The sequence below is a fragment of the Bubalus bubalis genome, chromosome 20, assembly GCF_019923935.1.
Source record: "Bubalus bubalis isolate 160015118507 breed Murrah chromosome 20, NDDB_SH_1, whole genome shotgun sequence".
In the NCBI taxonomy this organism is placed as follows: domain Eukaryota; kingdom Metazoa; phylum Chordata; class Mammalia; order Artiodactyla; family Bovidae; genus Bubalus; species Bubalus bubalis.
In genome coordinates, this window is record NC_059176.1 from 47,206,394 (window position 1) to 47,217,957 (window position 11,564).

Consider the following 11,564-nt stretch of genomic DNA (forward strand, 5'->3'; position numbering starts at 1 on the left):
CATGGACAGAGGAGCCTGGTAGGCTACAGTCCATGGGGTCCCAAAGAGTCGGACTGGACTGAGCGACTGAGCACATCCTTGTCAGGACAGGTCTTACTCTGGCGTTTGGGTGGCCCAGTGACTCCCCAGCCCCCTGCCGAAACTGACCCCTTTCTTGGTAGACAGCTGCTGCTGACAAGCCTGGAGCACCAGGTGTCGTTCCCCAGGGTTCGAGCGAGCTGTGTTTTCTGAAGCCTGTCCCACCCCTGGCAGTAAACACTGCTGTGTCAGGGTAGGGCTCAGGGGCCACTTGGAGCACACAGATTTTTGCTAGCAGAATTGTGAAGCTTTGCATCGGGCTGCAAAACCAGGGCTTGAGCAAGCAGCTGGAGAGAGTCCAGGACTAGAGTGTTTTTGGGTTTGGGGGCGGAGAGCAGAGGGAGGGGAGGGAGGGGCAGGAGGGCAGAGCTGGCCGAGCAGGCAGCCTGCTGCTTTGGCTCCGCTGTCAGCAGAGAGGACTTCAGTCGTGCCTCGGGCCGCTTGGCCACCATTGCTGGAGACCGGAGGGCGCTGCCTCGCAGCCGGACTTACCAGCACCGCACCCGGACTGTTCCCAGTGGCTGTTGTGCCGTCTCTTCCCTGGGAGGCAAGTCCCCTCCCTGCCGTCCCCTGCTCCTCCCCGCTCTCTGAGGGGTGATGCCGCTCTCCATTGCACGGCTCAGCCGGCTGATGTCACTGGCAGCAGGGAGCATCAGCAGCCTGATCACATGCTGGCCCAGTCTGTAATGCAGACGGGATAGGGGTGTGTGTGTGGGGAGGGGGCTGTATGGCAGCCGCTCCTGCTTTAACACCCCCAAAAGTGCAGAGGCAGCGGCTGCAGCATCCAGCCAGCTTGGATGTCTAGTCTTCGAGCCTGAGGAAACTATTCTTAATATTATTTATTGTTGATAATCCTGGGGAAGCAGCCCTTAACTCTGGGCTTCTGCTGTTTTCCTTTCCAAAGCAGACTTCCAGGACTCAGAAGAAACAGTCACAAGCAGGATGCTTTTCCCCACCTCTGCGCAAGATTCTTCCCGTGGCCTCCCAGATGCAAATGACTTGTGCCTTGGCCTGCAGTCCCTGAGCCTCACAGGCTGGGACCGACCCTGGAGCACCCAGGACTCAGACTCCTCAGCCCAGAGCAGCACACACTCGGGTGAGTGCCGGAAGATGAGCCAGCGGGGGGAGGGGGCGCATGGGGTGTGGAGCAAGGCTATCCACAGCAACAGTTGTTCTCTTCCCCTTTGCATCCCCCACCGTCCCCCCATACAACATGGAGCTGTTTTGCAAAAGATGGAAATGCTGGCTGTGAATGTGGTAGGACAGATGGTGGCTCGTAAAGGCAGGCACCGCTTCCCCACTTACCCTGATAAATTCCCTGGAGTTGTTAGTCTGTTCCTGAAGTGGCCCTGAGAAGGGTCCCCAAGGTGATAGCCTTATGCAGAAAAGATCCAGCGAAACCCCTAGTGCCCAGGCCTGCCTTGGAGATGATGAAGCAAAACACTTTTAGGTGGGGGAGGGGACTTTAGGGGCTGATGACTGGATGTCCAGATTCTATTTCCCAGTGGCTTTTAAAATTAGGGAGCTCTGTGTAAAGGATGGGTGGTCCCCAAATCATGGCGAGGGAAGAATTTTAGCCATAAGTGAGGCTGGGTAATCCTAGGGTATTGGAATTGGCTTCACATAAGGCTGAGAGCATTGATCCTGGAAAAGGGGGTAGGCATGGTGAGCCGGGTGGAATAACTCTCGGCTATGGAGGCCTTTTTTCTTTTTTTCTTTGTGTTAAGGGTGACCAAGTGGATGAAGGGGGAGCCATTCCCCTTAGGGTCCCTTGTCATCCTGGAAGGATTCGATGGGGACAGATTGAAGGGGCTTCTTGGCAGCCCCTCTAACTGCTTCTGCTCAGACCTTCCCACTACCCATTAATTTCCCTCTCATGGTTCAAGGGGGTGGGTTGGCCAGACGCAAATCCTGGAGCATTCAGGAAGAAATGTGAACTTAAGAAATAACTGTAACTATACATAAAAATCTTAAGTATTTTGCTTTATGTGCATTACACCTTAATAAGGAGTATCTTGGCAGCAGATACTTTAAATGATGGAAAGCGAGGGTCGGGGCAGCCATTTACCATTGGTGCTGACAGTGGGATTCACGGAGCCTGCTGTCCCCACCAGCCACCCCCGCTCCAGAACCGGGCGGCAAGGTTCCTCTGGCCTCCACCCTGTTTGGCGCAGGTCTTTTTTTAGAATGCTTTGCAGAGCCTAGGACTGTTGTGTCTGTTGGCATTTCAGTGCCCAGTTGTTTTGGTAAATCCTATTTGAGTGGGGGGGGGGGGGGGGTAGAGGCTGGTTTTTTTTTTTTTCTCTCAGGTGAGGAAGAGCTTTACCCTAAGTAACTACCTCTGGGTTAAGGTAGAATTTCTTGAACTACTAGCGTTTAGCTGACTCAGGATTTTCTCTGGGCTGGGAAGTGTGGTGTCACTGTTTGGTGTCCCGTGCCTGGATATCTCGGCTTTAAGGCCGTGGTAGTTTGTTTCACATTGGTACCCTGAAGCCGGCCAGGGGGTGGGGGGTGGGGGGGCATGTGAATCTGACCTTGTCCCCACCCTCACTGCTGACTCTGAGCAGAAGACTGAAGAGCCCCCTGCACAGGAGCTGACCAGTGTCTGACCAGGGCACCGTCCTTCCCTGGTCTCACGTTGGGTGTGGCCCTTCCTTGGCTCTGGCTTCTCTTAGCTACAGGGGCCCTTCTGGAATGCATTATAGCATGTAGAAATGCAGGGGAGGCCAACTTGGGGCTTGGAGAGGTTGGCCTGAAAGTCATTCTGAAATCAGGCCGGGGAAAAAAAAAAGCTTGTGTCCAGCCACAATTTCCTCGGCTTCCCCAGCAACCCACCTGAAAGGCCTGTGCTCGTAGCTCTTTGTCTCTACAGTGGAGATGGATTTACTTCCCCACATCCCAAGCACTTTACTTATAAATATAAATATTATGTGATTTTTGCATCAGAGAGATCCTATACTCTGTGGCCCTAGCATCTGTGGGGTAACCCAGAAGGTTATCCCAGTGGTACGATTTAAACGGCCCTGGGCAGGGTTAGTGTAGGTATGTCTTCCTTTCCGAGGGCTGAGGACACACCCACCCATCCCTGATCCCCATGTTATCCTTGGACTTGGGAGCTGGGGTGATGGCCATCTCTCTTCTTTGCCTGAGCCCTGGGCCTTCTTGGAAAGCCCACAGGAGGGTACTGCCTCCTAGAGTGGGACGCAGCCCTCCCACCAGCCAGCTGCACCCTTGCCAGCGATGCGGGAACATGCAGCCCACATTCCAGTGCCTACACTGCCTTCCCATCTGAAGAGCAGCCAGCTCGGTTTCTCCAGGGAGGGAGGAGGCGTTTCAGCAGCTCTGGACAGTCTGGGAGTCGTCCTTGCAGACAGCCTGGTACCTTGCTGTTTCTGTGAGGAGCACGTGGTGCAGGCTTCTTCCTTGGGCTCTGCTGGGTGATATATTGCCCCATGTGGCTGTTGGCTCACATCTGACCATTTTTCTACAACTCTCAGGTTCTGAGCAGCGTGTAGGGGGCAAGGTTGGAGGTAGCAGGGCTCTTGTGGGAGAAATCTTGGCTAAATTCATTCAACACATACTGAGCATTGGCTGTCTGCCAGGCACTGGGTTAGGCACTGAAGGTGCACCAGTGATAAAATTGTTTCCCTTAAAAATGCCCTTGACTATTGAGGGGAAATAGATAGGACTATATACCACATACAGCATACAGCTGCTCTGCCCAGGGGCTCCATTTTCTCCCCTAAGGAATTTTTTGGCATTGAGGCAACATTTCATTGGATTCTCCCATGGAGACCTGTCTCTGGGGGCTGGAGTCCTTCTGCCTTGTGGGTTTCATTGGCCTGGGGGACCTGCAGGAAGACCCTGGGGTGGAATCTGTTTTTGAGCATTGTGCCTGCAAGGCCAGCATTGGTTGGGGTGTGGTGCTCTTTGAGGCACCGCCCTTCCAGACTGTGCCTACCCTTGAGGCCTCAACTCAGGCTGGGAAGGAAGCCTTCCTGCCCATGAGGGCAAGATGAACGTTACAAGTGATCCCAGTGACATGTCCTACTTGCAGTGTCTTAAGTCCTGTAATGGAACAGGAGGGCTGTTAAGGCCCTGATCCTTAATGTCCTGGGATGGGGAGAGAGTGACTAATCACCATTTAGCGACTATTTCCTATGTGAAGTGTGTCACGTGGCTTGAATGCTTTCACAGTCCTGTAAAATGCGTACTATTATTGTCCCCATCTGAAAGATGAGGAAGAAACGCTCATAGAGCTTGTGGAATGCCAAGAGCTACCAGAATTTGAACCTGGGTTTCTTTGATCCCAAGCCTCTTGGGCTTTCTCTCCCACCTGGCTCCTGTGGGCAGAGCCCAAACTCTTGAGTAAGAACACTCACAGTGGGTTGTCTGTGTGTACAATTCCAGGGCTGCTTGGCCACGAGGTCTCCTTTGCAGAGGTCCCCAGGGTCAGGGCATGAGGCAGATGGTTCTGACTCCCTCTTCACCCTGTGTCTCAGTCCGTCAGCTGTGCACCTGATGTATTTGTCTCCCTGCCTTCCCCCAGTGACTCTTTTGCACGCAGCATTACTCAGCAGGAAGTGGGGTGACTGAGAACCTACTTCGGGGGACCTGGAAATAAGGGCTCCTAACGAATGCCTTGTGCAGAAGCCCAGTGGGCTGACCAGATGCTCAGTCTGAGGGTGCCGAAGGACACGTCCTGTTCCCGCCCACTTTCCTTAGAAGTCCTTGAGGTTAACCTGTTCACCCTCCTTGGTTTCTGTCCCGGCTGCTCACTAGTGAATAGCATGTTCCCTGTGCTGGAGAACTTGCAGGCTCCCTGCTGTCTGCAGGCCAATTGAGCCTGGGGTGAGAGCGGCGTCTTCAGCAATTTGTTCCTGCTGCTGCTCTGCTTCCAAATAACGTTTCTGAGGCAACATTCAAAACAGGGTTGGGTTCTTCCCTGTGGAACATGGCCTTCTGGGCCCAGGCAAGTTCTCCTCACGTCTACCTTGGCTGTCCAGTTCTTCACTGCTCTGTTCCCAGTATGTAGCACAGTGCCTGGTCCTGGTGTTTCAGCAGGTGTTTATGGAATGAATGATAAGTGCTGAGTTAATTCTCGATAAGTTTGAACTGCAGAGTTCAGACAAGGTCTCTCTTCTGCCTCCTGCTTGTGTTGATCGTCCTGATGGACAGATGGTTCCAAACGATCGGTATGTCTGAGCCCCCATAGCTTTTAGGGCATGATGGTGCCCTTACAGAAGGTTTCTGTCATACTCTGGACAATGAATTCTGCTGTGGAGTCAGTTTACTGAGGAGTAACTTTCAGTGCAGAGCGGAGGGGCCCTGACCACACTGTGACAACAGGACACCTCCCTGCAGAAGGGACTTGAGGAACTTGGGTGCAGGGACCAGGTACTGCTGTCCTTCCCTGGGGCTCGAGCAGGCCATTTCTTCAGGGGATGAAACTTGTCCAGTGACTCAGACTGGGGAGAAAGGCTGTGTTGGGTACCACCTTGGACCTGTGGGATCCAGAATTGGTGGAAGGAGTTCAGACTCACAAGAGCACTGCCTGAGCTGGGGTGTGATGTGGAGTTGCAGGGTTGGGGTCACAGGAAAAGAGCATTCTGTTAGCTTTCTGTTATGTCTGCAATGCATGCTGCTTTCCCCGCCTTCCTCCTGTGCATTCAGGTAGATTTTGAGCAGGCAGCCTAGAACCAAGGGTTGATATAGGGAAGAAGGTTCCAGGTATGTGGCCTTGTGTCTCAGACTAGGGAATCTTCCCAGGTGGGTTGGTGAAAGAAAGAATCTTCCTGCCAATGCAGGAGACAAGGGTTGCATTCCTGGGTCGGGAAGATCCCCTGGAGGAGGAAATGGCAACCCACTCTAGTATTCTTGCCTGGGAAATCCCATGGACAGAGGAGCCTGGCAGGGTATAGTCCATGGGGTCACAAAGAGTCAGACAGGACTGAACGACTAAATAACATCATCATCATCCCAGGCTAGGCATAATGGCTCCTGGTCTGGGTGTCTCTCAGGACTTCTCCCATCAGACAGGTGGCACGCAGCTGTGATGGGCTCTTCCAAGCTGAGCTCAGGCTCGGTGTCTGACGGTGTGGACCCCTGTTGCCTGGCTGCCGCTGCAGTCAGACTCTGGTGCTTTTGTGCTCTCAGGGAAGGCTTCCGAAAACTCTAGCCGTGACTCAGCTGTAAAACCCACAGGAGCTGGCGCAGAAGGGTGAAAGTGGAGAAAGTTAACAATCAGTCTAAAGACACTGCTGCTGCTTTGGTCTCCTGTACCCTCTGAGGCAGTGCTAATGAGCTGGAGCCCCCTGCCAGGCCCTCTCCTCCCTGCGACTTCACTGAGAGCCGTCCGTAGCTGCTGCAGACTCCTGCCCGTGTGCGGGGGGCTCCAGCAGAGCACATGGTTCTCCTTAGTCACATTTGCAAAATGAGGATCCACCATCTGCTTGGCCACCAGGGCTGGGGACACCTGGTAAACCTCAAGACTTCCGTGTTGCCTGAGTTGTAGAGGTCAGGATAGGAACAGAGCAAAGAGATCAGGGCCTTGGCCTTGGTCAGAGCAAAGAAGTCAGAGTCACTGCAAGGTGCCTATAGGGCACTCCCTACCCGACCCTTAATCAGTCTAGGTTAACATTCGACATTTGACCTTGATGAAGTGCTCTGCCCTGTGATGGGGAGTGGAGGTTGAGATCAGTCACTGGCCTATAGCATAAGGGACCTGTCACGTCCACTAGATTTTAGGTTGTATGGCTTGAAGAGAGTGTGCCTTTCCAGTGGGTACACTTTATACTTAAAGTTAGGAAGACATGCTGGCTCATTCCATCTCGATTCCTGGCTGGTGGGAACCAGTGCTGCTCACTGAGCATCCTTGTAGAGGGGAGATGTGGTCTCATGGGCCGAGGTGAGGTGCCACCTCCCCGAGAAGCCCAGTGTCTCTGCTGCTCTCCTCCTTTGATCTGTAGATGCTCAGAGAACTGTCTGGCCAGGTCCTTTGTGAGATTGGGCTAAAGACAACAGTCAGGCCACCATAGAGCATCGGAAACTTGTCTCCTTCTGTGGGTGGAAGGAAATATCAAACCCCCTGGAAAATCCTTGCCTCTTGATAATAGGTTTTCTTGTCTTCCTCATATCTTCTAGTCAAACTCCTCTCTTATTGGCCCCTTCCAGTTGAGTATTTGCAGGAAACTGATGTGAGGAGGTGCTGACGGGACTGGGTGTGTTAATTCTGGTACACGCTGATCTTACATGTTTGTCCGATGGCACTGCCCCCTCCCGTTTGCCTGTGTGGCTGGTGTAATGTTCACTGGGGGCTCTTCCGTGATTCTTGTTTCTCAGTGTAGAAGTGTTTTTTCAGAGGCTGTGAGGATCCCGGGGAGAGTGACCCTCTTCAACCTGTATCTGTATGTGTTTAATTCTCTTTGGAGAAAGTATTTGAAACTAGTGGAAGGAATGTTGTCACAAATTTGATATGTCAAGTGACTATTCTTCTCTCAACCTCTGTTTTGGTGATGGGCAGGGTCAGGATGAACTAAGTAAGGTTTTTTCCTCTAATTCTGAATTGTATCTAAGGCAGCACTGTGTCCTTAAATTGAGTAACCTTGATAGGAAAGGGCATAGCCTCAGTGAGCACACTGCTCCTGGGGATACAGTACTACCTTTCTTGCATTGCTGTTCAGCAAGATTGATCACCTGCTTTCTGCCAGGTGTTGACTAATTACTACTGGAATGAGTGGTAAAGATGGGCCTTTGGTGTGCTTGGTGGAGAAGGCAGAACCCTGTACCCATGTGTGCCTGCAAATATCTATACAAGTGTTTTTGACCCTTTAAAAAGCTAGTTTAAAAGAAGATTTCTCTTATAGGCAGAGGCTCCAAAGGTACTCAGTTGCCATTTTTCCCCCTTGGGATTCTAGTCCCAGTTAGTTGTGCTTGATTTCCCTTTTCTGGTCAGATCAGTTGCCTTGAAAAAGATGAAGAAAGTCAAATGAGAATTGATTAGTTTTCCTTTCTGTCATTAAAAAATTTTTTTGTTTGGAAATTTCAAATTTACAGAAAGTCACAAGTATAAAAATTATACAAAATTATTTTATTCAGATTCTCCTGTTGTTGACATTTACCTCATTTGCTTTATCATTTGCAATTCTCTCTTTATATATCTCTTTATATAATTTCTTTCTGTACCATGAGGACTAGAGATGTTCTAAAATACATTGACATACAACAAAAGTTATGAACGTCAGTCAACTTAAAATTGATAAGAGCACTCTGATTAAACTCATGCTCTCACTGTTCACATTCCAGTCTTGCCCGGTGACCCAGTGGTGTCCACACAGCATTTTTCTCTTCCTTGTCTCTTAGCAGTTGTCTGCCTGAAGCATTAGGCCCAGGCTCTCTTTGTATTTGCTCCGTATGAGGGTGTGAGCTTACAGAGTTCTCGTCTTGAATGTTTTTCACAATGTTCAGCTTGTTCCTGGCTGTCACATTTCCTGAAACTATTATCACAATCCACGCCAATCTTTTTAAAATTCTTTGTTTCTGGTTAGACCTTTCTCCCTCTTTCATCTCCCCCATGACGTGGGTGGCAGGCTAAGCGGGTGTCTGAGAGATCAAGCTCCCTGGGTCGTGCCGTGTGTAGCCACCTTGGTTTCTTTTTCCCTCCTGGGTGTCAGTTGCTGTTGTGCTGTAAAAGCTGTATTTGAATAACCCAAAGTTTTTTTAAGTCAAGCAAAGACTCGGCCTTCTCTTCCTTACTTAGGAAAGGTTTAGGGGTGTGGTAAAGGGGAACTTACTAGAAGCTTGAAGTAGCAAGCCTCGGGTTTTTCTAGATTAGCGCTTCTCAGACTTTAATGTGTACACAAATCTCCTGGGGATCATGTTAAAATGCAGGTTCTGATTCAGTAGGTCTGGAGTGGGGCCCAGGATACATTTTTAATGAGTTCCTACAGCAGCAAGGTCCTAGAGAAATTTTAAGACTTGGATGATTTAGATCCCAAGGTACTGATCTCTGGAATCCAGAGATAGCTTATCTGTAGTTGATGGTCTTAAAGGAATTTGAACAAAAGAGAAGTTTCAAGACCAGAAGATATAAAGTCTGGAGTATTAAAAAAAAAAAAAATAGTGAATGGTGCATTGCAGAGGATAAAGCAAAGAATCAGAAAGGACTGGGTCCCACTCTGTCACTCACTACCTGACAGACTCACTATAAACGCTTGACCTTTGAGCCTTGGTTTCCTTTTGTTAAGATGGGTAATAATACCCAGTTCTTAGGATTCAGCTTAAGAGTATTTATCTAAGTGGTTCTGACTCGTTATCTGGAATATCCTAGATGTACAGTGAGTGGAAGCTGCTGTTAGTGAGTGGTCGGAGCTTCCTTGAACCTGGTCCAGATTGTCGAACAGATGATTTGACCATGAACTCGGAGCCCTTAAGGAAGTGGAGTTCATTAGTGGCCGTCATCGGTGGTCATGCCATTTTCTTCTTAGACAGACTCTTCTTAGACAGACTCCAATTGGAGTGTTACAGACATAATCTCTAGCTTTGACATAGGAATTTGACAAAGCCTCAAATATCTTTGTGAGCATGTCAAAAATATTTGTAAGCTAGTTGAGGTGGATGGGTTTGTGATTATTAGATGCATCAATAACAGTCGTGAACACAGATTAACATGAATGAGAAATGTGGTCTACACTGGCACGGACATTGCTTTCAAACACACCTTTTTAAAATGTTAGGTGAAGACAGTCACCATAGTCCATATTTGTCATCCTCGGTGCCCCCAGACACAAGTCATTTGGGCCTGACATCTCCTTAAGTATTTTTCTGCATCTGGCTTCATGCCGTTTTTCCCTTGACAACTCTTGGAGCGCTCTGCGGTGCCACCCTTTTCTGGGATCAACAAACTGCCCTTTATCTTGTTTGTCCCTGGTGGGTGGATGGATGGTTTTTCCCTTCAGGGTGATGTTTTCTTGGGTGGAGGCTTCTGCCCCAAGCCTCGTCTCCCTCAGAGTCATTCCTTCTGTTCTTCTTCCCAGTTCCCCAGTCCTTTACCGTCTCTGAGGAGTTCAGTGTCTATGTCACGTTTTAACCCCAGGCGTGCTTGTCCCTGTGTGTCCGTTTAAGGATGCCATCCAGCAGTGTAGCCTCCACACACCCCACCTCAGCCACCGGTGATCACACGGGCTGGTGGCACCACCCTTGGGACGCAGTCTTCTCGGTCCCCTGACCCTGTCTCTCCCGTCTGCCCCTCACTCCTCTGGTAGCTGACAGCACATGGCCACTGCTGCTTCTCCATTTGCCTTCAGTGTTGTTCACCTGTGACACATGGCTGTGTCTTCCATCCTCTGTGGCTGGTCCATCAGCCCACCGATGGACGCGTTTCCTCCTCCACATTCTCTTTGGAAAGACCCCACAGCCCCGTGTCTACGCAGGCTCCTGCCACTGCCTGTGTGAGCCGCCCATGTCTGACTTGACCTTGGGCCTCAGCCAGGTGCTGGCTGCCGGCCCCGTCTTCCCATGGTCCCTGGTCAGCCCCCTTGGTTTGTCCCCACAGGAGCTGCCATGCGTCTCCACCTTCCCTCAGGAGAAAGTCTAAACGCCCTAACCTGGCTTTCAAAGCTCTCTAAGATTTGATTGTTACCTCTTCATTCACCACCATAAACTTGTTTCTGTAAAATGTGAAGAAAGATGAGGCCCCTCAGGGCAATGGTACCACTTTGAAGACCAACACACGTGATCTGTATTCTCAGAGAACTGTCAGTTTTCACAGTGCTTTTTGTTTGTTTGTTTGTTGCCACATCTTGCAGCTCCCAGGAGGAGCCTGGACTAAATCTTCACACCGCCCACCCCCCTACCCTCTCAGCATGGATTCCAGGGCCCTGGACTTCGTGTGTCATTGAGACAGGGCTTTGTCAGGCATATTTGAGAAACTTGACAGAGATAATTTCTGATGGGTGTCAGAATTCAAGCGTGAGAGACACTTGGTTTCAGTATGCAGTTAAATGCTTGTGCTCAGGGAACTAGTTAAAAGAATGTTTCCTTAAAAAATGAAGTCTTTAAGTAATAAACTCCCCAACACACACACATTAGACCGGCTTCCAGCCCTCCTGAGTGTTGGCCAGCATGTGGAGGGACTGATTCTCCCCCGTGCTGGTGGGAAGGTGAACTGGTATATCTGCTTTGGAGAATGGTAGGACAGTTTCTTTAAAAATTAAGGATAAATACAATAAAATAAATAAATGCATCTGAGACTGTTCCCTGCATTTAAAAAAAAAAAAAAAGTTAAGGATACACTGCCTTCTCTTGATCCTCTCTGTCTGTGGATCAAGTTAAGGATACACTACCTGTCTTGATCTGAGAGGGATGCATGGTTGGCTGAGCGGGGAGGGGGTCGATCTGATCCTGTACAAATGCTCCGTGGTGAATGGTGTACCCTGGAAGCATGCTTTCACTTTGATTTCATGCTTGGAGAGGTTTATTTGTGCCTC

General features: G+C 50.1%; 1 protein-coding gene across 10 annotated transcripts in view; it reads left to right on the top strand.

Annotated features, from left to right (window-relative positions):
* The window catches only part of CPEB1 (cytoplasmic polyadenylation element binding protein 1), a 119,923-nt gene that overhangs the window by 86,674 nt on the left and 21,685 nt on the right, over positions 1–11,564 (top strand). For 7 of the 10 annotated variants that reach the window (XM_044933320.1, XM_044933323.2, XM_006073474.4 and 4 more), the window contains one exon: positions 983–1,174. In XM_044933320.1, coding sequence (XP_044789255.1) covers positions 983–1,174 — 192 coding nt within the window. The remainder of the gene's footprint in view (positions 1–982; positions 1,175–11,564) is intronic. The other 3 variants (XM_006073477.4, XM_006073475.4, XM_044933317.1) reach the window with 1 other exon arrangement.